This window comes from Pristis pectinata, chromosome 3, assembly GCF_009764475.1.
Source record: "Pristis pectinata isolate sPriPec2 chromosome 3, sPriPec2.1.pri, whole genome shotgun sequence".
Lineage (NCBI taxonomy): Eukaryota > Metazoa > Chordata > Chondrichthyes > Rhinopristiformes > Pristidae > Pristis > Pristis pectinata.
Genome location: NC_067407.1, coordinates 3,036,651 through 3,061,283, shown reverse-complemented (window position 1 = coordinate 3,061,283; position 24,633 = coordinate 3,036,651). Strand labels below are relative to the sequence as shown.

At 49.4% G+C, this 24,633-nt stretch overlaps 1 protein-coding gene across 1 annotated transcript in view; it reads left to right on the top strand.

The window, feature by feature from the left end:
* Window positions 1-18,954, top strand: part of dnai3 (dynein axonemal intermediate chain 3) — an 85,493-nt gene extending 66,539 nt beyond the window's left edge. Inside the window, exons 16-21 of the mRNA XM_052013159.1 lie at window positions 2,808-2,871; window positions 6,880-7,010; window positions 11,725-11,929; window positions 14,620-14,711; window positions 16,179-16,289; window positions 18,560-18,954. Of these exons, the coding sequence (XP_051869119.1) occupies window positions 2,808-2,871; window positions 6,880-7,010; window positions 11,725-11,929; window positions 14,620-14,711; window positions 16,179-16,289; window positions 18,560-18,679 (723 nt within the window). The 3' untranslated portion in view covers window positions 18,680-18,954. The remainder of the gene's footprint in view (window positions 1-2,807; window positions 2,872-6,879; window positions 7,011-11,724; window positions 11,930-14,619; window positions 14,712-16,178; window positions 16,290-18,559) is intronic.
* The last annotated feature ends 5,679 nt before the right edge of the window (window positions 18,955-24,633 follow it).

The following is a 24,633-nucleotide window of genomic DNA, read 5'->3' as shown; positions in this document are numbered from 1 at the left end:
CAAGGTAAATCGTGAGGTCAGAGTCCATCTCATTGTATAAGGGAACCGTTCAATAGTCTTATCACAGTGGGGTAGAATTGTCCTTAAGTCTGGTGGTACGTGCCCTCAGGCTCCTGTATCTTCTACCCGATGGAAGAGGAGAGAAGAGAGAATGTCCCAGGTGGGTTGGGTCTTTGATTATGCTGGCTGCTTCACCAAGACAACGAGAGGTAAAGACAGCGTCCAAGGAGGGGAGGCTGGTGTCCGTGACGTGCTGAGCTGTGTCCACAACTCTCTGCAGTTTCTTGCGGTCCTGGGCAGAGCAGTTGCTGTACCAAGCCGTGATACATTCAGATAGGATGCCTTCTATGGTGCATCGGTAAAAGTTGGTGAGAGTCAAAGGGGACAAACAGAATTTCTTTAGCCTCCTGAGGAAGTAGAGGCGCTGGTGAGCTTTCTTGGCCATGAATGTAGTGATGTGGATGTGAGTGTAGGAAGTATGGTAGTAAGTCTGTGGATGACGCAAAAGTTGGTGGTGTTGTGGACAGGGAGGAAGATTGTCTTTGGCTAAAGCAGGATACAGATCAGATGGAAAGTTGGGTGGAGTGTTGGCAGATAGAATCTCATCCCAACAAGTGTGACTGATGCAAATTGAGAAGTCAAATAGGGCTGGGACATGTACAGTAAGTGGTAGGCTGCCAAGGAATGTTGTTACACACAGGGAGTTCACGTCCATTGTTCCCCGGAAGTGGTAACACAGGTCGATGGGGTGGGGGAGGAGGCAGATGGTGCAGAGACATAAGAGACAGCAGATGCTAGAATCTGGATCAACAATCTGCTAGAGGAGCTCAGCGGGTCGAGCAGCGTCTGTCGGGGTTGGGGGGGGTGGGGGGAGGAATTGTCAACGTTTCAGGTCAAGACCCTGAATCAGGACTGAGGGCAGAGAGGGGAGATGGGTGGTATAGAGAGGAGAAGGGGTGTGGTGAGACAGGAGCCTGAGGTGATTGGTGGACGGAGGACGGGTGAGGGATGACAGGCAGGTGGTTCCGGGGAGGGGAGGGGAGGGGGTGGAGTTGGGAGACTGGCAGATGGATGATAGATGGAGGTAGAGAGACAGAGAGAGAGAGACAGAGACAGAGAGGAAAAAGGGGGAAAAACAGACAGAACAAGGTGGGGGGAGAGGAGTGTGGAGATAGCTGCTGGACGGAGATCAGCAGGAACACTAAAGGGCTGCCAGGGTTGGACTTGGAGGTGAGAATGGGAACCATTCGAGGAGAAGGGAGAGGTGAACGACAGTTGGAACCAGATGGGAGTTGGTGGGGTGGGAACCTATGGGTGAAGTGGGTGGATGGAGCCAGGAGGTGGTAGAGGACAAAGATGGGTGAAGTGAGGCTGGGAAGGGGGACAAGAAAGGGGAGGACCAGAGGATTGGACAGAGAGGGGAAAATAGGAGAGGTATATGGCATGGAATGTAAGAATTGGGATGTCATGTTGCAATTTTATAAAACACTGGTTGGGCCAGTGGAGCATTGGGTGCAGCTCTGGTCACCGCACTGAAGGAAGGGTGTGGTTGCAATGGAGAGAGTGCAGAGGGGATTCACCAGGGTGGTGCCTGGTTTGGAGGCTTTTAGTTTTGGGGAGAGATTGGATGCTGGACTTGTTTTCCCTGGAGCAGACGAGGCTGAGGGGTGACCTAATAGAGTTGTATGGAGAGGGTGAGTAGCCAGAATCTTTTTCCCAAGGTAAGGGTGTCAAAAACAAGAGGGCCTGGGTTTAAGGCGACAGGAAGAGGAGTTTTAAAGGAGATCTGAGGGGTACATGTTTTGACACCGAGAGGAGTCGATACCTGAAACTCACTGCCAAAGGAGGTGGTGGAATCAGTCTAAGAGGCATTTAGTCAGGACGAATAAGCAGGGCATAGAAGGGGACAGACATGTGGGTAACTGGGATCATGGTGTATAGGCACAACAGTCAGCATGGACATGATGGGCTGAAGGGCCTATTTCATTGCTGCACAACTGTATAAGTATCGGTCCCAGGGAGATCGTCCCCCAGGGTAGATGATACTTCAGTAAGTGACTCGTCAGAAAGAAATCACCTTCATCAATGAAACAGTCCCCCAGTACTGTGCAGGTGTGTCAGCTGACATGTATGGAGCCTTGGTCTCTGCACTGGGACTTGGCTGGAACCCTGGGACTGAGGAGAGAGAAGGGAGCAGGGCAGCTGTGTCCTGTTCTCAATTGTCACAGAATCCAGTTGTGTGCTACTGTTGACTAATTACAGCAACCAGCATCTATCAATTGGTTCCCGACAGTTCTGAAGAGGACATAGGTCTGAGAACAGGAGGGAAAGTCTGTGCCACGATGGAGAGATAAGAGAGAAAAAGGATGATGGTCCCAGGTGAAAGGGACCTGTCAGTAGGACAGGTAAAAAGTGTAGTGGTTAGTGTAACATTATTACGGCGCCAGAGACCCAGGTTCAATTCCGGCCACTGTCTGTAAGGAGTTTGTACATTCTCCCCATGTCTGCATGGGTTTCCTCCGGGTGCTCCGGTTTCCTCCCACATTCCAAAGACGTACGGGTTAGGAAGTTGTGGGCGTGCTATGTTGGCACCGGAAGCGTGGCGACACTTGCGGGCTACCCCCAGAATACTCTACGCAAAAGATGCATTTCACTGTGTGTTTCGATGTACATGTGATTAATAAGGTGATGTTATCAAAACCTGTGACCGGCAAGGTTGCCTGAAAGTGCTTGAGCTCAGTGTTGTCCAGAAGGTTGTAATTCTCCAGCTGAAGTTGCTTTCATTGAGTTTTATTCCTTTCCTCCAGGATGGAGAAATTATTTACGTAGATTGGCAAGTGGAGAAGGACGTGGACACTGGAAAAATGACCAGTAAGTGAACGACTTCTGATCCTTTTGTGAAATCGCCATGGGAAGTAATCATTTTGTGTCCAGCTTGGTGGTAAGTTTCTACAGAAAGAAACTGTGACTGCGCTTCTCAAATGTACTCATTCACAAGCTGTGGATGTTAGCAACGCCAGTAGTTATTGTCCATCCCCAACCGCCCCATCGTGAATCAATTATATTGGTGGATTTCAAGTCACATACAGACCAGGGTGCAGGCGAGAGGATGATAGATGGCTCCCCTGAAGGTGATCAGATGGGTCTTTACAACAACCTGGTGGATTCGTTGTCATAGTTATTGAGACTTTTTTTAATTCTGGATGTATTTAATGACTTGAATTTTAAGTTCTCCGTTGCTATGCTGGGATTTGAACTCGTGTCTAGAGATTATTGGTCCACAGTTCTAGCTGCTGGTCAAGTAAGTTGACCACCACACTACTGTATCCCTGAGAGGGCCTTGTTTGTTGTGAAGCACTTTGAGGAGGGTGTGAAAGATGCGTCTAAACTCCAAGTCTTTCATTTTATCTTATCTTATGGTGCTAAATAAGGCCTATGACCTGTGACCCATGATGTCAAAGAAAGAGAGAGAGACAGATGAAGGAACAGCGATACACTATTCTACCATGGACTGTCTTCAAGTTCTTTGCAAACCATTGTAGGGTTTCTCCAGTGACCTCCGGCGCTGTCTGTGTGGAGTTTGCACGTTCTCCCTGTGACCACGTGGGTTTTCCCTGGGTGCTCCGGTTTCCTCCCACATCCCAGAGACGTGCGGGTCGGTGGGTTAATTGCCTGCTGTAAATTGTCCCCAGTGTGTGGGTGAGGGGTGGAATCTGGAGGGAGTTAAGATAAGATAAGGTTTCTTTATTAGTCACATGTGCATTGAAACACACAGTGAAATGCATCTTTTGCGTAGAGTGTTCTGGGGGCAGCCCGCAAGTGTCGCCACGCTTCCGGTGCCAACATAGCACGCCCACAACTTCCTAACCCGTACATCTTTGGAATGTGAGAGGAAACCGGAGCACCCGGAGGGAACCCACGCAGACACGGGGAGAACATACAAACTCCTTACAGACAGTGGCCGGAATTGAACCCAGGTCGCTGGTGCTGTAAAGCATTACGCTAACCACTACACTACTGTGCCTGTAGTTGGTGGGAATGTGGGGAGGATAAAATGAGATCAGTGTAGGATTGGTGTCAATGGGTGGGTGATGGTTGACATGGACTTGGTATTGGTTTATTATTGTCATGTGTACCGAGATACAGTGCAAAGCTCTTGTGTATATGCTATCCAGACAGACATGGGCATCACGGTAGTGTAGTGGTTAGCATAACGCTATTACAGCGCCAGCGATCTGTGTTCAATTCCGGCTGCTGTCTGTAAGGAGTTTGTATGTTCTCCTCGTGACTGCGTGACTCCCCGTGAGCCTGGTGCTTTCAGGCTTTTGTATCTTCCGCCCAATGGGAGGGGAGAGAAGAGAGAATGTCCGGGGTGGGTGGGGTCTCTGATTGGCTGCTTTCCCAAGGTAGTGGGTTTGGCTGAGGGGCCTGCTATCGTCCCCAGTACGATAAGATGGACTCTTGACTTCAAAATCTACCTTGTTATGGCCTTGCACCTTATTGTCTGCCTGCACTGCCTTTCTCTGTAGCTGTGACACTTTATTCTGCATTCTGTTACTGTTTTCCCTTGTACTACCTCAGTGCACTGCGATGAAATGATCTGTATGGATGGAATGCAAAACAAAGTTTTTCACTTTAGCTCGGTACATGTGACAATAATAAACCGATTTACCAATTTATCTGTTCTGTGCTGCCTGACTCGAGGACTATTTTTTAATCCTTGTCACAGCTGTGACACAGGTTAATATAACAGCCAATCGGTTTTGTATTCAGTCAACCCTGGTGAGGGAATCGAACCCCAGATCTCCTCAGTCCAATGCAAAGCTGACACCCTCAGTCTGGAAGTTTAACCTCCCTCCCCTTTCTCCAGCCATTAACGGAGACTGCGTGTTTCCAGCAAGTTCTCATCCAGAAACAAAATATTGCTGGAAATTCTCCTTGTCTGGAAGTGTTGAATGTCCATCTGGCAACATCCTCCTCCACTGTAAAGGAATTGGCGATTTCAGTTGAAGCTGGAGTTCAGAGATTTTTAGCAGACTCCCGACCCCAGTTGCTCCCTCCGCGAGTACCTGGTCTCAGATGTCAGACCCAGGGTTGATGCTGAATTTGGTGCACTTAACGAGCAGCTGTTTGGAAGTTTACAGCAGTGTGTTGGCACGTGTCATGTTTCAACCAGTCTCACACAGACATTGAGAGAAAGCAGCCAGTCAGCACATAAATCAAACCCCCTGCAAGCTTTAACTTTATACGTTAGCTTGTGGCTGGCATGCTGTATTTGTTTCATCTTTGAGCAGCTGGGACACACTTGCTGAGCTGTTTAATCACCTTGTGTGATAATTTGCTGCTGTGTTTACTTGTGAGAGAATTTGTCACCCGCAGCTGAATCAATCATAGAGTCATACAGCACGGAAACAGGCCCTTCAGCCCAACTGCTCCATGCTGACCAAAATGCCCATCCAAACTAGTCCCATTTGCCATAACCTTCTAAACCTTCCGATTCCATGTACCTGTCCAACTGTCTTTTATAAGTTGTTATTGTACCTGCCTCGACCACTTCCTCTGACAACTCATTCCACATAGATACCTCGCTCTGTGTAAGAAAAAAAGTTGCCCCTCAGGTTCCTATTAACTCTCTCCCCTCTCACCTTAAACCTGTGCCCTCTAGTTCTTGATCCCCCAACCCTGGGAAAAAGACTGCGTACCTTCACCCTATCTATACCCCTCATGATTTTATACACCTCTATAAGATCACCTCTCAGTCTCCTACACTTTAAGGAATAAAGTCCTAGCCTGTCCAACCTCTCCCTATAACTCAGTCCTGGCAACATCCTTGTAAATCTGATCAGTTTAATAACATCTTTCCTATAGCAAGGCAACCAAAACTGAACACACTACTCCAAGAGTCACCAGTATCTAATACAACTGCACCATAACCTCCCGACTTTTATACTCAGTGCCCTGACTGATGAAGGTCAGCGTGCCAAAAGCCTTCTTCACCGCCCTGTCTACCTGTGACTCCACTTTCAGTGAACCATGTACTTCAAAGTCCCTGAAAAAGCTGATATTGGTCATTGGTTTATTGTTGTCACATGTACCGAGATACAATGAAAGGCTTTTGTCTGCGTGCCATCCAGACAGATCATTCCGTACATAAGTACAGCAAGGTAGTAAAGAGAAAACAATGCAGAATATGGTGTTCCAGTTACAGAGAGAGTGCACTGCAGGGAGGCAAATAAAGTGCAAGGGCCACGTCGAGGTAGATTGGGATTTCAGAGTTCAATGAGAGGTCCATTCAAGAGTCTGATAAAAGCGAGAAAGAAGCTGCCTTTGGGTCTGCTGGTACGTGCTCTCAGGCTTTTGTAGCTGCTCCCAGTAATTGCTCCCAGTCTAGTTTTGCCAATTCCTGCCATGATAGAACAACCCTGCATTCTTCGGAGGTTAGGGGAACGTGGGGTGACCTTACTGGAATATCTCCAATCCTGAAGGGACAAGACAGGGGAGATGTGAAGATGTTTCCACCAGTGGGAGAGTCTGGAACGAGGGGACACAGTTACAGGATTAGGGGGCGGACATTTAAGACTGAGGTGTGTAGGGACTTCTCACAGAGGGAGGGGAATCTGTGGGATTCTCTGCCCCAAAGGGTGTGGAGACTGGATCACTGGGGGGATTTAAAGAGCAGGGAGGTAAATGTCTGAGAGATCAGGGAATTGAGGGTGATGGGGAACTAGCACAGAAGAGGAGGTGAGGCCTGGGGCAGATCAGCCATGGTCACATTGAATAGTGGGACAGGATTGAGGGGCCGAGGGGCCTCCTCCCGCTCTTGTTTTCTTGTGTTTTGCTCTTTACTGATAAAGCTTCTGGTGTACATTCCTGTTACAGCCCCGAAACCCACCCACTGCCACGCTGTTCACGACGGACCTGTGAATACAGTGCAACGGTCGCCGTTTTTTGGGGATATCATTCTGACTGTGGGAGGATGGACAATTGCAATTTGGAAGGAAGGTGTTACTGTGAGTAATTGTACATTAAGCTGCTCACTGACTCAAAGCCAATTTCAAGTGTTCTCCGCACACCCAAACATTTCTCACTTCCCAACACTTCAACTCCTAATCTTTGTCACTGCCAGGATTCAGCCATCGAGTGCTCCCATACCTGTGGTCTTGCACCTTACAGCGGTGTCTCAATACTCCATAGGTGCTGTACTTAGGGAAGTCAAATGTAAGGGGAAAGTGTAAAGTTATTGGCAAGACCCTTAACAGCATTGATGTACAGAAGGATCTTGGGGTCCAAGTCCATAGCCCACTGAAATTGGCCACACAAGTAGATAGGGTGGTAAGGAAGGTGTATGGCATGCTTACCTTTATACTCAGGGCACTGAGTATAAGAGTCAGGAAGTCATGTTGTAGCTGTATAAAACTTTGGTTAGGTCGCACTTGGAGTATTGTGTGCAATTCTGGTCACCCCATTACAGGAAGGGACTGGAGGCTTTGGAGAGGGTGCAGAAGAGGTTCACCAGGATGCTGCCTGGATTAGAGGGTATGAGCTGTAAGGAGATGTTGGACAGACTTGGGTTGTTTCCTCTGGAGGGTCGGAGGCTGAGGGGAGATCCGATAGAAGTTTAGAAAATTATGAGAGGCGTAGGTAGGGTAGGCAGTCAGTCTTTTTCCCAGGGTGGAAATGTCAAATACTGGAAGACATGCATTTAAGGCGAGAGGGGGAAGGTTTAAAGGAGATGTGCGGGGCAGGTTTTTCTCACACAGCGAGTGGTGGGTGCCTGGAATAGACCACCGGGGGAAGTGGTGGAAGCAGATACGATAGTGGCGTGTAAGGGGCTTTTAGACAGACACATGAATATGCAGGGAACGGAGGGATGTGGGTCACGTGCAGGTAGAAGAGATTTAGTTTAATTTGGCATCGTGTCCGGCACAGACGTAGTGGACCGAAGGGCCTGTTCCTGTGCTGTACTGTTCTGTTCTATGTCCACACCACTGGAGAGTGTCAACAACAGCCCAACACACCACATCGCCTTCCACTACAACTGCCAACCCATCTCCTACCTCGCATCCACACACATGGACTAACTGTAACCCCACCCGTTCCATCCTCCCACACACCCATCACCCCCCACTCCCAGTATACATCCTTCTCCATACCCAGCCATTCCTCTCCCCACCGCTTCCCATCCTCCCCCTTCCAAAGCCCCTCTCCCCAACTTCCAGCCTTCACCTCACTAGCCACCTCCAAACCTGATCTACTAACCCAACCGGTGCTAAGCAGCCTGACTATCCGGAGGGAGACTCACCACCATCTTCTCAAGGTCCCGCACAGTAGGCTGGTGCAGAAGGTTAAGGCACATGGGTCCAACATTGGCCGGGTGATCGGAGGCAGAGGGGAGTGGTCAAGGGGTGTCTTTCTGGCTGGGAATCCATAACCAATGGTGTAGCATGGGGATCGGTGCTGGCACCTTTGTCGTTTACCATATATATATATATATATATATATATATATATATATATATATAAATGATTTGGATGAGAATATGGGTGGACTGTTTAGTAAATTTGATGACAACTCTGAAGTTGGTGGAGTTGTAGATGATAAAGCAGGTTGTGTAAGGATACAGAGAGACATGGGTCAGTTGGAAAGTTGGGTGGAGAAGTGGGGTGTGAGGTAGTGCATTTTGCGTTGTGTAATACTGGCCGGACATGTACAGTGAATGGCAGGGGCCTCAGGACGGCTAGTGTACAGAAAGACCTTGGAGTGCAAGTTCATAGCTCCCTGAAAATGGTGACACAGGTGGGTAGGGTAGTGAAGGAGGCGTTCAGCACGCTTGCCTTCATAGACTGAGGTACTGAGTGCAAGAGCTGGGATGTCACATTACAGCTGTACACAACATTGGTCAGGCCACATTTGGACCATGGTGTACAGTTCTGGTCACTGCACTACAGGCAGGGTGTGGCAGCAATGGAGAGAGTGCAGAAGAGATTCACCGGGATGTTGCCTGGAATGGAGGGCTGTAGTTATAAGGAGAGATTGGATTCTCACTGGAACATAGGTGGCTGAGGGATGACCTTATAGAGGTTTATAAAATGATGAGGGGTATGGATGGTCAGAGTCTCTTTCCCAGGGCAGAGGAGTGTAAAAGTGGAGGGCACAGGTTTAAGGTGAGAGGGGAGGAGATCTGAGGGACAAGCTTTTCACCCAGAGGTTGTTGGGTGTCTGGAACGAGCTGCCAGGGGAGGTGGTGGAGGCAGGTACAATTAAAACACATAAAAGACATGTTGGACAGGTACTTGGATGGGAAAGGTGCAGTGGGATATGGGCCTAGTGTGGACAAATGGGGTTAATGTAGCTGGGCATCATGGTCAGCATGGACAAGATGGGCCGAAGGGCCCGTTTCTGTGCTGTTCAGTTCTGTGATTCTGCGCCCATTACTGAGACCAGCTTTCAGACCAGATTGATGTAATTATTTGAATTGAACTCCCCCAGCTGCGGTGGTGAGATTCGAACTCATTTCTCTGTGTCCGTGGTCCAGACCTGGGGCCGCTGATCCAGTTATTGAACCACTGTGCTACTGTACCCTTCTGATCAGTGTGGTTCACGAGCAGAATTCCTTTCCCAAATGCCCCTCATCCAGGAACCCTGATCCCAGCCAGCACCAGCCTGGGGGTCTATTGGCCATGAGATACTATGTGAGAAATGAAGGGAGCCGTTTGGCCCATCTGGTGTGTGGCAGACTAAAATCAGGTCTCCAGGTTAATCCCACAGCCCAGCTCTCTCACCGTGACCCAGTAAAGTTTCATGAAGTTACATCATGTGATTAAGTGACTTTGAAGCCCTCTGCCTCCCCCTGCCTCCCAGACCTGTCTCCTGGTGAAATATTTCCCCACTGCCCTCTCTACCAATTCCCCTCCCAGTGAGTTGTCCACTTTGCCGTCCACCGTATCCAGGGCTCTGATACTTCCATGTACCTTAACTCTGGAATCTCTGGATGCAGTTAGCCTTTTATCAACAGGTTGGTTTCCCATCTGTTTAAAAGATGAAGCTGTGTTAAAACTGAGGGGTTTAAGATGATCAGTGTGATGGAGAAGATGCTGAGAGGAACTGTGGAGGGTTTGGGCTGTGGAGGAGATGGCCTCGCAGCAGACCAGCCTGTCCGTGGGTGATGAGAAGATCTTCTCCATGCTGAGGGTGACGGGTGAAAGTCAAAACACTGCAGATGCTGGAAATCTGAAATAAAACCAGATGGTGCTGGAAACACTCAGCAGTCCAGGCAGCATCTGTGGAGAGGGATTCAGTTGCGATGAAGGGTCTTTGGCCTGAAACATCGACTGTTTCTCTTTCTGTGGATGCTGCCTGACCTGATGAGTGTTTCAGCATTGTCAGTTTTTGTCTGAGGGCTGTGGGAATTGGAAGCTACCCCCTCTGATAGGCCGGCGGGGGTGGAGGGGAACAGGCTCGTGTGGATGAATAACATCTTGTTCCCACATGGCAGGCAAACGCTGAGGGGGTTAGACAGTGGGTTGGAGAGGAGTGTAAAGGCGCAAAATCAAACTGCTGGAGGGACTCAGCAGGTCAGGCAGCATCTGTGGAGGTAGAGGGATGGTCAATATTTCGAGTCAACATCGTGCGTCCATCCTGGTCATAGAGTCATACAGCACGGAAACAGGCCCTTAGGGCCAACCGGTCCATGCCGACCAACATTCCAATCTAAACTAGTCCCATTTGCCTACGTTTGTCCCATATCCCTCTAAACCTTTCCTATCCATGGACCTGTCCAAGTACCTTTTAAATGTTGTTAATGTACCTGCCTCACTCACTTCCTCTGGCAGCTCGTTCCATGTACTGACCACCCTCTGGGTGAAAAAGTTGCCCCTCAGGGTTCAATTAAATCTCTCCCCTCTCACCCTAAACCTATGCCCTCTAGTTCTTGACTCCCCAACCCTGGGAAAAAGACTGAGTGCATTCACCCTATCCATGCCCCTCATGATTTTATACACCTCTATAAGATCACCCCTCATTCTCCTACACTCCAATGAAAAAAGTCCCAACCTGCTCAACCTCTCTCCATAACTCAGTCCCTCAAGTCCCAGCAACTTTCTCGTAAATCTCCTCTGCACTCTTTGCAGCTTAATGACATCCTTCCAACAGCAGGGTGACCAAAACTGAACACAATACACCAAGTGTGGCCTCCCCAATGTCTTGTACCTGGTGTAGGACCTCAACCCCAAATGTCAAGCATCCCTTAAGACTCCACAGATGCTGCCTGACCTGCGGAGCTAGTTATAGGGTTATACAGCACAGAAACAGGCCCTTCGGCCTATCTTGTCCATGCCGAGTTCTTCTTCTTCCAGCAGTTTGTTCTTGCTCCAGATTCCAGCATCTTGTATCTCCACAGCAGAAAGGACTTTGAGCTCAGACACAGTTTTAGTTGAGAAGTTTATGGAGTTAAGAAAGTCTTGCATTTGTGTAGAAGATTTCACATCTCATCTTGGACATCACAAAGCACGCAGCAACAATGATACATTGGCTGGTTCGGAAGACAGGGTAAGGAGGACGTGTGCCTTTTGAACTTTTGAACAAGAGGAGAGTCTCCATCCGTTTGTGTGGGAAATGGGCAGACAACTGCTGTGTTACTGGGAACGGAGGGTCCAACTTCCAGCGGTAGTGTTAACGCTGGCTCTGGCTGGGGCTGTAATAGAATCCACCTGTTGTGCTTCACAGCTCGGACCCCTCCTGCACTCCGCCTGCAGGGACAGGCGATGCACCACGGGACACTGGTCCCTCTCCAGACCTGGGGTCTTTGTCATCGGGAAAGAAGACGGCAACATTGACATCTGGGATTTACTGGAAAAGACGCACGAGCCCTCCCAGATGCAGAACATCTCTTCTGTCCCGATCAGTTGTATGAAACCCTGCATTGTATCACGTGAGTATCCGATGGGCTGGTGCAAACCGGCTGGTGCTCTGTCATGGAGAGACAGTACAGAAACAGGCCCTTTGGCCCACCGAGTCCGTGCCGACCATCAATCACGCATTTGCACTGATCCCATGGAGACACCAGAGACTGCAGATGCTGGAATGTGGAGCAACAAACTATCTGCTGGAGGAACTCAGCGGGTCGAGCAGCATCTGTGGGGGTGGGGGTGGGGGGTTGGTGGAGGAATTGTCCATGTTTTGGATCAAAACCCTGCATCAGGACATCCCACTGCCCCACAGCTCCAGAGACCCGGGTTCGACCCCGACCTCCGGCACTGTCTGTGTGGAGTTTGCACGTTCTCCATGACCACGTGGGTTTCCCTCGGGTGCTCCGGTTTCCTCCCACATCCCAAAGACTTGCGGGTCGGTGGGTTAATTGGCGGCTGTAAATTGCCCCCAGTGTGTGGGTGAGGGGTAGAGTCTGGGGGGAGTTGACGGGAATGTGGGGAGAGTGAAATGGGATCAGTGTAGGGTTGGTGTCAATGGGTGGTTGGGGGTCGGCACGGACTCGTGCTGTGCCTCACTGTGACCCTGAGACTGCAGGGGGCAGTGTTTGTAGAGAAGGTCCATCGACCGGGGGACAGACAGCTCACTGCCGGTCTGTTACTCACACGGGCTCTGGCTGGTCACTGAGGTGTGATGGGGAATCACCTGAAGCAGTTCCAGGAGAGAACTGGTTCCTCCAGGACTGTGGAGAGGTGACACAGACTGAGGTTCGGAGACAAATGCAGTTAAATTTTGGAATTTTGGACATCTGAGCAAGGGGTTGCATTAACCGAGGGGAAGGGTGGGGGTCACATATCAGCCATGATCTCATCGGTTGGCAGAAGATGCTGAAGGAACTGGTGGGTTTTCTCCTGTTCTTGTTCCTGTGACCATTGTGTAGCTCGATCAAGGCCCTGCCTCAGGCACGAGGGGCCCAATGGACTCCTCCATGACCAACAGATGTCATGTTAGTAACATGCAATCCCCTTCCTACAACCGTGAATTCCTGACTTCATCAGGTCGGAATTGTCTGTGGAACGTGACCACAGGCACAATGGGCGCACGAGACCCTCGTGCAAATCGACACCGTGCTGTGGCTCAGTGGGTTCTCAGAACACAAGCAGCCAGGACGTGGTGATTGTGGATTGGAACCAAAGCAAAGTCTCGTCAACAGCTGGAGTTTCTGCTGTGTTGCCAGCCTAACACGGAAGCTGGTGGAGTTGTGGAGGGTGAGGAAGTCAAAGGATACAGCAGGATATAGACCATTTGGAGATATGGACAGACACAAGAGGTTCTGCAGACTCTGGAATCTGGAGCAACACACAAAGTGCTGGAGGAACTCAGCAGGTCGGGCAGCATCCGTGGAGGGAAATAAACAGTCGACGTTTTGGGCCGAGGCCCTTCATCAGGACTGGATGGGAAGAGGGCAGAAGCCAGAATAAGGTGGGGGGAGGGGGAGGAGCAGAGGCCGGCGGGTGACGGGTGAGTCCGGGTGAGGGGGGAAGGTGGGTGGGTGGGGGGAGGGGAGATGGGAGACGCTGAGAGGTGATGGGCAGAAGAGGCAAAGGGCTGAAGAAGAAGGAATCCGGTGGGAAGGGGCAGTGGACCCTGGAATAAAGGAAGGAGGTGGGGAAGGGATGGGCAGGACATGAGGGTGGGGGATGGGGAAAGAGGAGGGGGAGGGGCCACCGGAACGAGGGAAGACAGAGGGGGAGTGGGGGGAAGAAGAGGGGAGAGGTCACTGGAAGTTAGAGAAATCGATGTTGAGGCTGTCATGTTGTTCGTCTCCCTCTGTAGATGCTGCCTGACCTGCTGAGTTCCTCCAGCACTTTGTGGGAGAAATGGCAGATGGAGTTCAAGCCAGGCAAGCGTGAGATGTTGCACTTTGTGTGGACAAATGTAAGAGAAAGGTACACAGTAAATGGCAGGACCCTTAGGAGCATCGATGTGCAGAAGGGTCTTGGGATACAAGTCCATAGCTCCCTGGAAGTGACAACACAAGCAGATAGGCTGGTGAAGAAGGCTTACAGCAGGCTTGCCTTCATTGATCAAGGCACTAAGTATAAAAGTTGGCAAGTTATGTTGCAGCTGTGTAAAACTTTGGTCAGGCCACATTTGGAGCATTGTGTGCAGTTCTGGTCACCCCATTACAGGAAGGATGTGGAGGCTTTGGAGAGGGTGCAGAAGAGGTTCACCAGGATTGGAGTGTACTAGCCATAAGGAGAGGTTGGACAAACTTGGGTTGTTTTCTTTGGAGCGTCAAAGGCTGAGGGGAGACCTGATAGAAGTTTATAAAATTATGGGAGGCACAGATAGGGTAAGTAGTCAGGGTCTTTTCTCCAGAGTGGAACTGTCAAATACTAGAGGCCACAGGCTTAAGGTGGGAGGGGGAAAGTTTAAAGGAGATGTGTGGGGCAAGTTTTTTACACAGAGAGCGGTGGGTGCCTGGGAACAGGCTGCCGGGGTGGGGATGGAGGCACATTTGATGGGAATGTTTAAGAGGCTGTTAGACAGACACATGAACAGGCAGGGAATGGAGGAATATGGACCATGTGCAGGCAGATGGGGTTAGGCATCATGGTGGGCACAGACATGGTGGGCCGAAGGGCCTGTTCCTGTGCTGTACTGTACTGTGTTCTATGTTAACCTCAACAGAAAAGCAGCACCTACTGGCAGTGTCTGATGACTTTGGAACCCTGCACATTCTGGAGGTGCCCTGGTCCCTGAGACATCCGTTTAACCAGGAGGTGAGTAACGGGATTGTGTTTCAGCTTCGTCACTTGTGGGTCCTTGCAAGCTCCGAGTTCTTCCCCGAATCCCGTCTGTCGCTCAGCTGAACCTGCTGTTCAGGAGAAACCTCCGGCGGGGATAAGCTCACCCCATTCCCACCCACCCGCAGCACCAGCTATCCACAGAACACACAGTAAGGGGAGGAGTAGGCTGTTTGGCCCCTTAAACCTGTCCCACCATTCCATATGATCCTCTGTTGTAGGTCCACTTTTCCCCAAATCCATCGTCAATCAGAGACCATGAATATACATCTGGGCCCCCTCAGCTTTCACGAGGACAGAGTTCCAATGATTCACCGAGAAGTTTCTCCTGACCTCGGTGCCTAATGGGTAACTCCTCGCTCTGACAGTTTGGCCCCAGCTTTGCCCTGACCCTGGTTCTCAACCTCTCTCCTGTCCGTCCTGTCCTCGTGCCCCACAGACAACTTGTACAGTCAACTTCAGGGAAATGGAGGGTGTAAAACATTCGTCCCCTCCTGCTGCCAGCCCAGAACTGTCCAACAACCCCAGGATGTCCCAGGGTGCCATACCGCCAATGAAGGGGGCTTTTAACGTGACATCACTCCACTGATGTCAGAAAGAATGCAGAGAAGATTTACGAGGATGTTGCCAGGACTGGAGGGCCTGAGTTACAGGGAGAGGTTGGCCGGGCTAGGACTTCATTCCTTGGAACATAGGAGAATGAGGGGCGACCTTATAGAAGTGTTTAAAATTATGAGAGGCCTAGATAAGGTGGACGGTAACAGTCTTTTCCCCAGGGTAGGGGAGTCCAGAACTAGGAGGCATAGGTTTAGGGTGAGAGGGAAAGAAAGGACCTGAGGGGCAAATTTTGTCACACAGAGGGAAATGGAACGAGCTGTCAGAGGAAGTGGGTGAGGCAGGTACAACAGTATCATTTAAGAAGCACTTGGATAGGTACATGGAGGGTGGGGCTTGGAGGGATATGGGCCGAATGCAGGAAATTGGGACTAGCTGGGTGGGCACCGTGGTCGGCATGGACTGGTTGGGCCGAAGGGCCTGTATCCGTGCTGTGTTGCTCTATGACTAAACATGGCAGCCAACTGATGTACTGCAAGATCCTACAAAGAGCAGTGTGAAGGTGACCAGACTTGCTTTCAGTGAAGTGAGTCAAGCCTGAAGACATGGGACTGACGAACCCTGTTCTCCTTCAGACACTGTGATCCAGTTATTCACACTCACCATGCGCATGGCTTCAGTGTGATGTCTAAACCCAGGAATTCTCTCCCTGACCGCACTGAGGGAGCTCCTTCACCAGAAGGAATTTAGCAGCTGAAACCCCGGCTTCTGAAGGGGCAGTTCAGGATGGCAAATAGGCAACAAACGCTGGCCTTTCCAGCGGTCCTCAGACCCAATGAACTCACCCGAACAAAAGTTGCTCAAACCGATACCCGTTGCCTTTTGCAGAAGTCCATCGTTGAAGGTTACTTCGACAGAGAGGTAAAGCGACTGGGTTACTTTGAAACGAGAAAAATGTTGAGAGCTGAAATGATCGAAAAGCAAGATCAAAAGAAGCAGGTGAGCAAGGTGACATTCCGCTGGAATCACGAGAGATGGCAGGCACTGGAGTCCGGAGCAAAAACGAGCTGCTGGAGGAACTCAACGGGTCAGGCAGCATCTGCGAAGGGAAATGGACTGTTGACATTTTGGGCTGAGACCCTTCATCTGGACTGAAAGAGCAGAGGGGAGAGAGCTGGTATAACGAGGCGAGGGGGAGGGAAGGGGCAGGAGCTGGCAGGTGATGGGTGGATCCAGGTGAGGAGGGGTGACGGGCAGATGGAGGAGGGGAGAGTGGAGACGGTGACAGGGGCCGGGAGGCGAGAGGTGGAGGCGACACAGGGCTGCAGATGGTGGGATCTGATAGGAGAAGTTGGAGCATGGAACCGAGGTGGGGAGGGCAGATGGGAACAGTGGGGAGAGAGGGGAAAGAAAGGGTATGACCAGGGGCTGGAGTAGGAGAAACTGGGTGGATCAGGAGGAGAGAGAGAGGGACAGAGGGGAAGCAGGTTCCCTGAAGTTGGAGAACTCAGTGTTCATGCCGTTGGGTTGCAGACTGCCCAGGCGGGATATGAGGGGCTGTTCCTTTGGCTGAAGACTCATTCCTGTCTCAGCTGCATGACTTTAACTTTGGAATCAAGCACATCTGGCTGACTGTGGAAATCTGTTTCAAATCTGACAGGCCACATCTGTTTTCCTTCAGTGCTCCACAGTGCCAGGTTTTATGGACACTGCTGTAACTCACTCTGAGGGAGTGCACGGAGTCAGCTGTAGTCAGCTCAATGGGTAACGATGGCTCTACCTACCCTGCTAATGCAGTACTTCCTCCGTGGGAATCTTTACCAGGGATCTGCAAGCCTTTAAGCCCCACGTTGAAAATGATTTGTGCTGTGTGTTCACCGAGTCCTGGCCTCCTCATCAGTCCCGAACTCCCTCCCCAACAGCACGTTGGGAGCACATTCACCAAGACTGCAGTGGTTCAAGGAGGCAGCTCACCTCCATCTTCTCCGGAGCTTTGAGACAAAGTTGTCCAGGTCCCAAACAAATATGGTCACAGAGGCACACCAGTGGGTGTTTGTGCCTTTGTAGAATCGGGAGATAATGGAGAACAATTGGTAGGGGGTTGGAGGGGGTTATAAATTGGTAAGTTGGTTTATTGTTGCCACATGTGCTGGGATTGCATGCCATCCATACAGATCAATTCGTTACCCAGTGTATTGAGGTTATTGTACTAGGGGACCGTTCAATTGTCTTATAACAGCAGGATAGAAGCTGTCCTTGAGCCTGGTGGGACGTGCTTTCAGGCTTTTGTATCTTCTGCCCGATGGGAGGGGGGAGAAGAGAGAATGTCAGGGGTGGGAGAGGATTATGTTGGCTGCTTTACTCAGGCAATGAGAATGGAAGCAGATGTTATTCCGATTGACACCCCATGACACTTTTAATTCACTTTTCTTTGGTTACACAGTAGTATAATAAATTTTGCAAGGAATCTTGTGAGTTTAAAGTGGTGTGTGAATAGGGGTCCGGTGGTTTTTAAGGGAGAATGGGGAACATCAGCCGGTGGGTCGCTCACCAACCGTCGGGGTTCCTGAATATTCAGGTAGTGAACTATCAGAGTTTTACTGTGTGAGAACATAGGAAAATGGGAGCAGGGACAAGCCAATCTCTGTCAGTTACTGTGGCTGATCGACCTCAGGCATCAGTTACCTGCTCCATTCTTTCTCGATTCCCTTAATATCCAGGAATCTCGGCATCAGTTCTGAATGAAGTGACTGAGCCTCCACTGGCCTCTGTGGTCGAGATTTCCAAAGCTTCACCATCCACTTTCTCCTCATCTCAGTTCTAAACGTCCTCCCCCACTAACTCCGAGACTGTGACCCCTCAGTCCAAGACTCCCCCTGTGGAGCCTTCCATGGGTACCCGATGTAATACCTTGTTAACAAGACACAATTGGCAGGTTGTGCAGTTTATCGAGAGGGTTGTGGCAATATCTGCTTGAAAACTCAGTAGGTGATGGAACACTCAGCAAAGAAAGAAACCGGTGTGACATTTCAGGTCCCTGATCTTCCCGCTTCTCTCTCCACAGATGCTGCCTGACCTGCTGAGTGTTTCTGGCAATCTCTGCCTTTATTTCAGATTCTCAGTTTCTGCAGTATTTTGCTTTGGTATAAATGGCCTCGCCAGACAATTTTGGAAAGGATTGGGGTGAGGTGATCTGGGGTAAGATCAAAATGGAATATAAAGAGCATGACGCTGCTGACGGCTTTCACAACACTTGTGTTGCATTTTAGGCACCTCCGGTCATAGAGGCAAAGACAGCAGAACAGATAGAGGAGGAATTGAAGAAGGAGTATGCTGTTTATCTAACGGATGAGAAGAAAGCCATCTTTGCCCAACTTGGGAAGATCTGAAAATCTTTGAACCTGTATATTTAAAAAAATAAAATTTGATAAAAGACTGTCAGATCCATGTTAGAAACGTCAGCAACCAAGCTTGAAGAAGGCCGACTGATGTCAACGTCTCTGCACACGCCAAGAAGCTGACAGAATTAGCACTCAGAGGATGTGGGTGAGTGGAGGGAGCTCAGTATGTTAAAGGTAAACCGCCTTTGTCCTGTTCCATGTTTCACTGATGGGGCTTTAAAAAGGTGTTTGGCAAATGCCTCATGACAGACTTGTTAGCAAAATTATTAAAGTACAAATGGATTGGATTGGTTTGTTATTGTCACGTGTACCAAGATACAGTGAAAAGCTTTTGTTTGCACGCCATCCAGACAGATCAGTCCGTACCTAAGTACAATGAGGCAGTAAAAAGAAAAACAGGATGCAGAATATAGTGTTACTGTTACAGAGAAGGTGAAGTGCAGGTAGACATAAAGTGCAAGGGCCACGATAAGGTAGATTGGGAGATCAAGAGTTCATCTTCTGGCATACAAGAGGTCCGTTCAAGAGTATTATAACAGTGGGATAGAAGCTGTCCTTGAGTCTGGTGGTATGTAGTTTCAGGTTTTTGTATCTTCTGCATGATGGGAGTGGGGAGAAGAGAGAATGTTCGGGGTGGGAGGGGTCCTTGATTATGTTGGCTGCTTTCTTGAGGCAGTGGGAAGTGTAGACAGAGTCCATGGTGGGGAGGCTGGTTTCCGTGATGTACTGAGCTGTGTCCTCAACTCTGCACTTTCCTGAGTAACATGTAAAGTGGTTAAGAGATGAAAACGGAGAGTGGTGTAAATAGTTGTTTATCAGACAGCAGGGGCAGACAATGACTGGTGTTCTCTCTGCCAGGGGTCACTTTGGGACTGTATTATGATTGGGCTTAACCCTAATCTGAATACTTTAATAAATCTTAATGACCAAGGTATAACTTTCAAAGTTTGCATATGATCTGAAGCTTCCTCACCCTAACCCTATCACTAATCCTAATGCTTTATTTTACAATTCCCTAATGACATAGTCTGGTGTTCAAGGACATAATTTCAAAGTCTGCAGACGATTCCAAGTTCAGGAGCAGTGAGGAGGATGACTGAGGTCTTTGCAAGGACAGATCAGTGAAATGGGCAGACCCGTGGTGGATGCAGTTTAACAGAGGAGAGAGCCAGTATAAAGAGGGGAGGGGGGAAGGGGTGGGGCAAGATCCGGCAGGTGATGGGTGGATCCAGGTGAGGAGGGGTGATGGGCAGATGGAGGAGGGGAGGGTGGGAACGGCGACAGAGGCCGGGAGGCGAGAGGTGGGGGTGACACAGGGCTGCAGATGGTGGGATCTGATAGGAGAGGAGGGTGGATGGAACCAAGTGAGGGAGGTGAGGAGGGCAGATGGGAACAGTGGGGGGGAGGGGACCCAGTGGGAGGGGTGAGTGGGTGGTGGGCGGATGGAGCGGGTGGTGGAGGGGAAAGAATCAGGGTGATGGGGGGGTGGGACGGGTGTCAGAGGACCTGGGAGGAGAGAGAAAAGGGACAGAGGGGGAGCAGGTTCCCTGAAATTGGAGAATTCAATGTCCATGCCATCAGGTTGGATTTTAAAGTGAGTTCCCATCAAATAATTTATCAAGTTTTTTGACTAACTTTATTCCCAATGGCATTAAGGAAGTTTGGGCGGTAAATGCAAGGAATACAATATGTAATCTCACTCATGATTCCCACATGTGGATGGGACCAGTCCTGCTGAACTGCAGCAGGACTGGATCAGCAACTGCCTGCTATGAATTAGTGTGGAGGTGTTCCTTGGTTATATAACGTCTCACAGCCAGCTCCGTTACTGTCATGACCTGTAGGTTCCAGCTGGAGAGGCACATTAGTGAGTTAATACTTCGTAATGAAATACAGGACCCTACAGAGCTCAAGTCTCAACAGGGCTTCCACTGTGAACTATCCAAGCGTGTCAGGGAGTGCGCCAAACCTCGGGAGCCACAACCCCAGCTTCAGAATGTTCCTAATGAAAACCAGGCCTCCACACATAGAACGTAAAACTCTACAGCACAGTACAGGCCCTTCGGCCCACGGCGTTGTGCCGACATTTTATCCTGCTCTAAGATCTTCCCTCCCATATAGCCCTCCATTTCTCTATCATTCATGTGTCTATCAAAGACTATCTTAAATGTCCTTAATGTATCTGGCCCCACAACCTCTGCCGGCAGTGCGTTCCACGCACCCACCACTCTCTGTGTTAAAAAAAAACTTACCCCTGACATCCCCCTTATACCTTCCTCCAATCACCTTAAAATTATGTCCCCTTATGTTAGCCATTGTCGCCCTGGGAAAAAGTCTCTGACTGTCCACTCGATCTATGTCTCTTATCATCTTGTACACCTCTATCAAGTCACCTCTCGTTCTCCTCCTCTCCAAAGAGAAAAGCCCGAGCTCGCTCAACCACGGTGGGACCTTCCCCTCAGTCACAGCTTCCCCGAGTTCTTCATGTTGGAACTCCAGCCTGATAAAGAACAAAGACAATTTGCATTTGCGTAGCATCCTTTCTGTGTGTCCCAACGTGCATCACAGCCTGTAGTACTGTGGGAAATGAGGCAGCCAATGTCTGCACAGCAAGCTCCCACACTGATTGGGAGCAGGTACTGATACTGGAGGGATAATTAATGCCCAGGATATGGGTGAAAATTCCTCTGCTTTTCCTGGGCATAGTGGTGATGGGATCTGTTGTTTCAGTTGAGAGAGCAAGTGGGGCATTAGTTCAAGTCTCATCCAAGGCAAATTGTGCAGCAAAGCTCACAAAACTGCCGTCCAGCTATTTGCAAATCCCAATGATTCATCATCTGGTTCACAGGGTGACGTTCACTGCGCTTCCTCTCAACACAATGGGTCCCTGCTACCACCACTCCCTATAAACACACCAGGTTCACTGGAAAGTTAGTTATAATTCTCTGCAACAGCTTTAAAAATGTGAATTAGAAGTGTGTTGGAGTATTAGTGGGACTAACTTCCAATAGTCCAGAAAATCTGCCAGTCTGGAACCTCCAGAGTACTGAGGGTGCCGGATTATCAGAGTTTACTGTCCCTCTGGCTGTACCGTGATCCCTCAACACTGCACTGGAATGCAGGTTTAGGATTTTATGTCCTAATCTCTTTGTGGGTCATGGATGATTGAGTGGGTCACGGATGATGATTTGGGGGGGGTGGGTGGGGAGGAGGAAACGATTGAGATGGCTTTATCTAAAAGTCAAAATTGAGTTTATTGTCATCTGCACAAGTCCATGTGTGCACAGGTGCAATGAAAAACTTACTTGCAGCAGCATCACAGGCACAGAGCATCAGATAAGCAGTGTTCACAGGAAAAACATAAATAATACACAATTTTTACAAGAAAAAGCATAAGCAGAACAAAAAAAGTCCATTTTAGTGCAAAATGATCAGAGTGGTCATAGTGTTGGTAAACTGCAGTGATTAGGGTTATGCCGGTTGGTTCAAGAACTGAATGGTTGAAGGGAAGTAGCTGTTCCTGAACCTGGCGGTGTGGGACTTCAGGCTTCTGTACCTCCTGCCTGATGGGAGCTGCGAGAAGATGGCACGGCCCGGATGGTGGGGATCTTTGATGATGGATGTGGCCTTCATGAGGCAGCACCTCCTGTAGATACTCCCGATGGTGGGGAGGGATGTGCCCGTGATGTATTGGGCAGAGTCCACTACTCTCTGCAGCTTCTTAAATTCCTGCGCGTTCGAATTGCCGTCCCAGACCGTGATGCAACCAGTCAGGACACTTTCAACAGTACATCTGTAGAAGTTTTTTTAAAGTGTTCGGTGACAAGCCGAACCTCCTTCACCTCCTCAGAAAGTAAAGACACTGGCGCACCTTCCTTATGATTGCATCTACGTGCTGGGCCCAGGACAGGTCATCTGATGTGTTAACGCCCAGGAATTTAAAGCTGCTGACTCTCTCCACCGCCGATCCCCCAGTGTAGACGGGCGCATGTTTGCCCTCCTTCCCCTTCCTGAATGATGAAAAGAATGAAGGGGGAAAGGGGGTAGAGGAGCTAGGGGGTGGGGAAGGTGGGAAGGAGCACACCATGGGTCTGAGCCAGCCTAACATCAATTACATTCAGCTCCATCATTAACCCCTCTGATTAAAGAAGATTGATCACACTCAGGACCTGATTCCACTCCAAGTACAACATTACAATGGCCAGTCTTTACCTGTATTTTGTCCAATGAACTGCAGTGGTAAAATTAGTCCAAACACCAACCTGGTTCTAATTAGCAACCTGTCTCTGAACTGCTGAGCCTCGGCAGTGTTTCACCTCCACAGGGCTCTGTTCCCACTTTGTATCTGAACCATAAAGGTGTCTGAAGACTCACCAGCCACTGACTTGACTGTCAATAATATCGCACCACTGACCCAAACAACAGTGTTGAGACTCTCTGTAGACCCCCAATGCCAACCTGAAATGGTTGCCACAAGAGGACACAGGTTTAAGGTGCTGGGGAGTAGGTACAGAGGAGATGTCAGGGGTAAGTTTTTTACTCAGAGAGTGGTGAGTGTGTGGAATGGGCTGCCGGCAACGGTGGTGGAGGCGGATACGATAGGGTCTTTTAAGAGACTTTTGGATAGGTACATGGAGCTTAGAAAAATAGAGGGCTATGGGTAAGCCTAGTAATTTCTAAGGTAGGGACGTGTTCGGCACAGCTTTGTGGGCCGAAGGGCCTGAATTGTGCTGTAGGTTTTCTATGTTCTATGTCACCCGTCCCTCACCCAAGACCACTCATTAACCAAAGCCCACACTCAAGACCACTGCTCTACAGGAACCGCTGATGACAGACTATTACGTGCTTTCCCTTTTTAAACACCCAGTCAGCATGGGTCCAGTTGGATGACCACTTCCAGGTTCCCCATCTACCACGGGAAGTAGAAACAGAAAATGCTGGAAACACTCAGCAGGTCAGGCAGCATCTGTAGAGAGAGAGAGACAGAGCCATAGCACAGGTCTGATGAAGAATCTTGAACCTGAAACATTAACCATTTCTCTCTCCACAGACATACCTGACCTGTTGAGTGTTTCCACATTTTCTATTTTTTTTGATGCATAGTTATAATGGGAGCCACTCCCAAGTTAGCTGTTATACATCCTCAGCAGAAACGGCACACTTCAGAAAGAAGCTTCAAATATACAAGGGTGTTGCTATAAAAGTCAACAGTTTTGACTATTGAACTTCGGATAAACTGCAAAACAAAAGAACATACACTTACCAAAGCCCACACTCTGAAGACGTCAAGGCTCTCTGTACCTGCAATGCACTTCCCTGTAGCTGTGACACTTTGCTCTGTATTCTGTTATTATTTTTACCCTGTACTACCTCAATGCACTGTGTAATGAATTGATCTGTACGAACGGTATGCAAGACAAGTTTTTCACTGTACCTCAGTACAAGTGACAATAATAAACCAATTTACCAATACAAATATCAAAGGTCAAACAATAACAGAATGCAGAATAAAGTGTCAGTTACAGAGAAAGCACAGTGCAGGCAGACAATAAGGTGTAAGGTCATAACGAGGTAGATTGTGAGGTCAAGAGTCCACCTTATCGTACTAAGGAACCGTTCAATAGTCTTATGACAGCAGGATAGACTCTGTCCTTGAGCCCAGTGGTACGTGCTTTCAGGCTTTTGTATCTCCTGCCCGATGGGAGGGGGGAGAACAGAGAATGACGCGGGTGGGTGGGGTCTTTGATTATGCTGACTGCTTCACCAAGGCAGCGAGAGGTATGGACAGAGTCCATGGAGGAGAGGCTGGTTTTGGTGATGTGCTGAGCTGTGTCCACAACTCTCTGCAATTTCTTGTGGTCCTGGGCAGAGCAGTTGCCATACCAAGCCGTAATGCATCCAGATAGGATGCCTTCTATGGAGCATCTGTAAAAGTTGGTGAG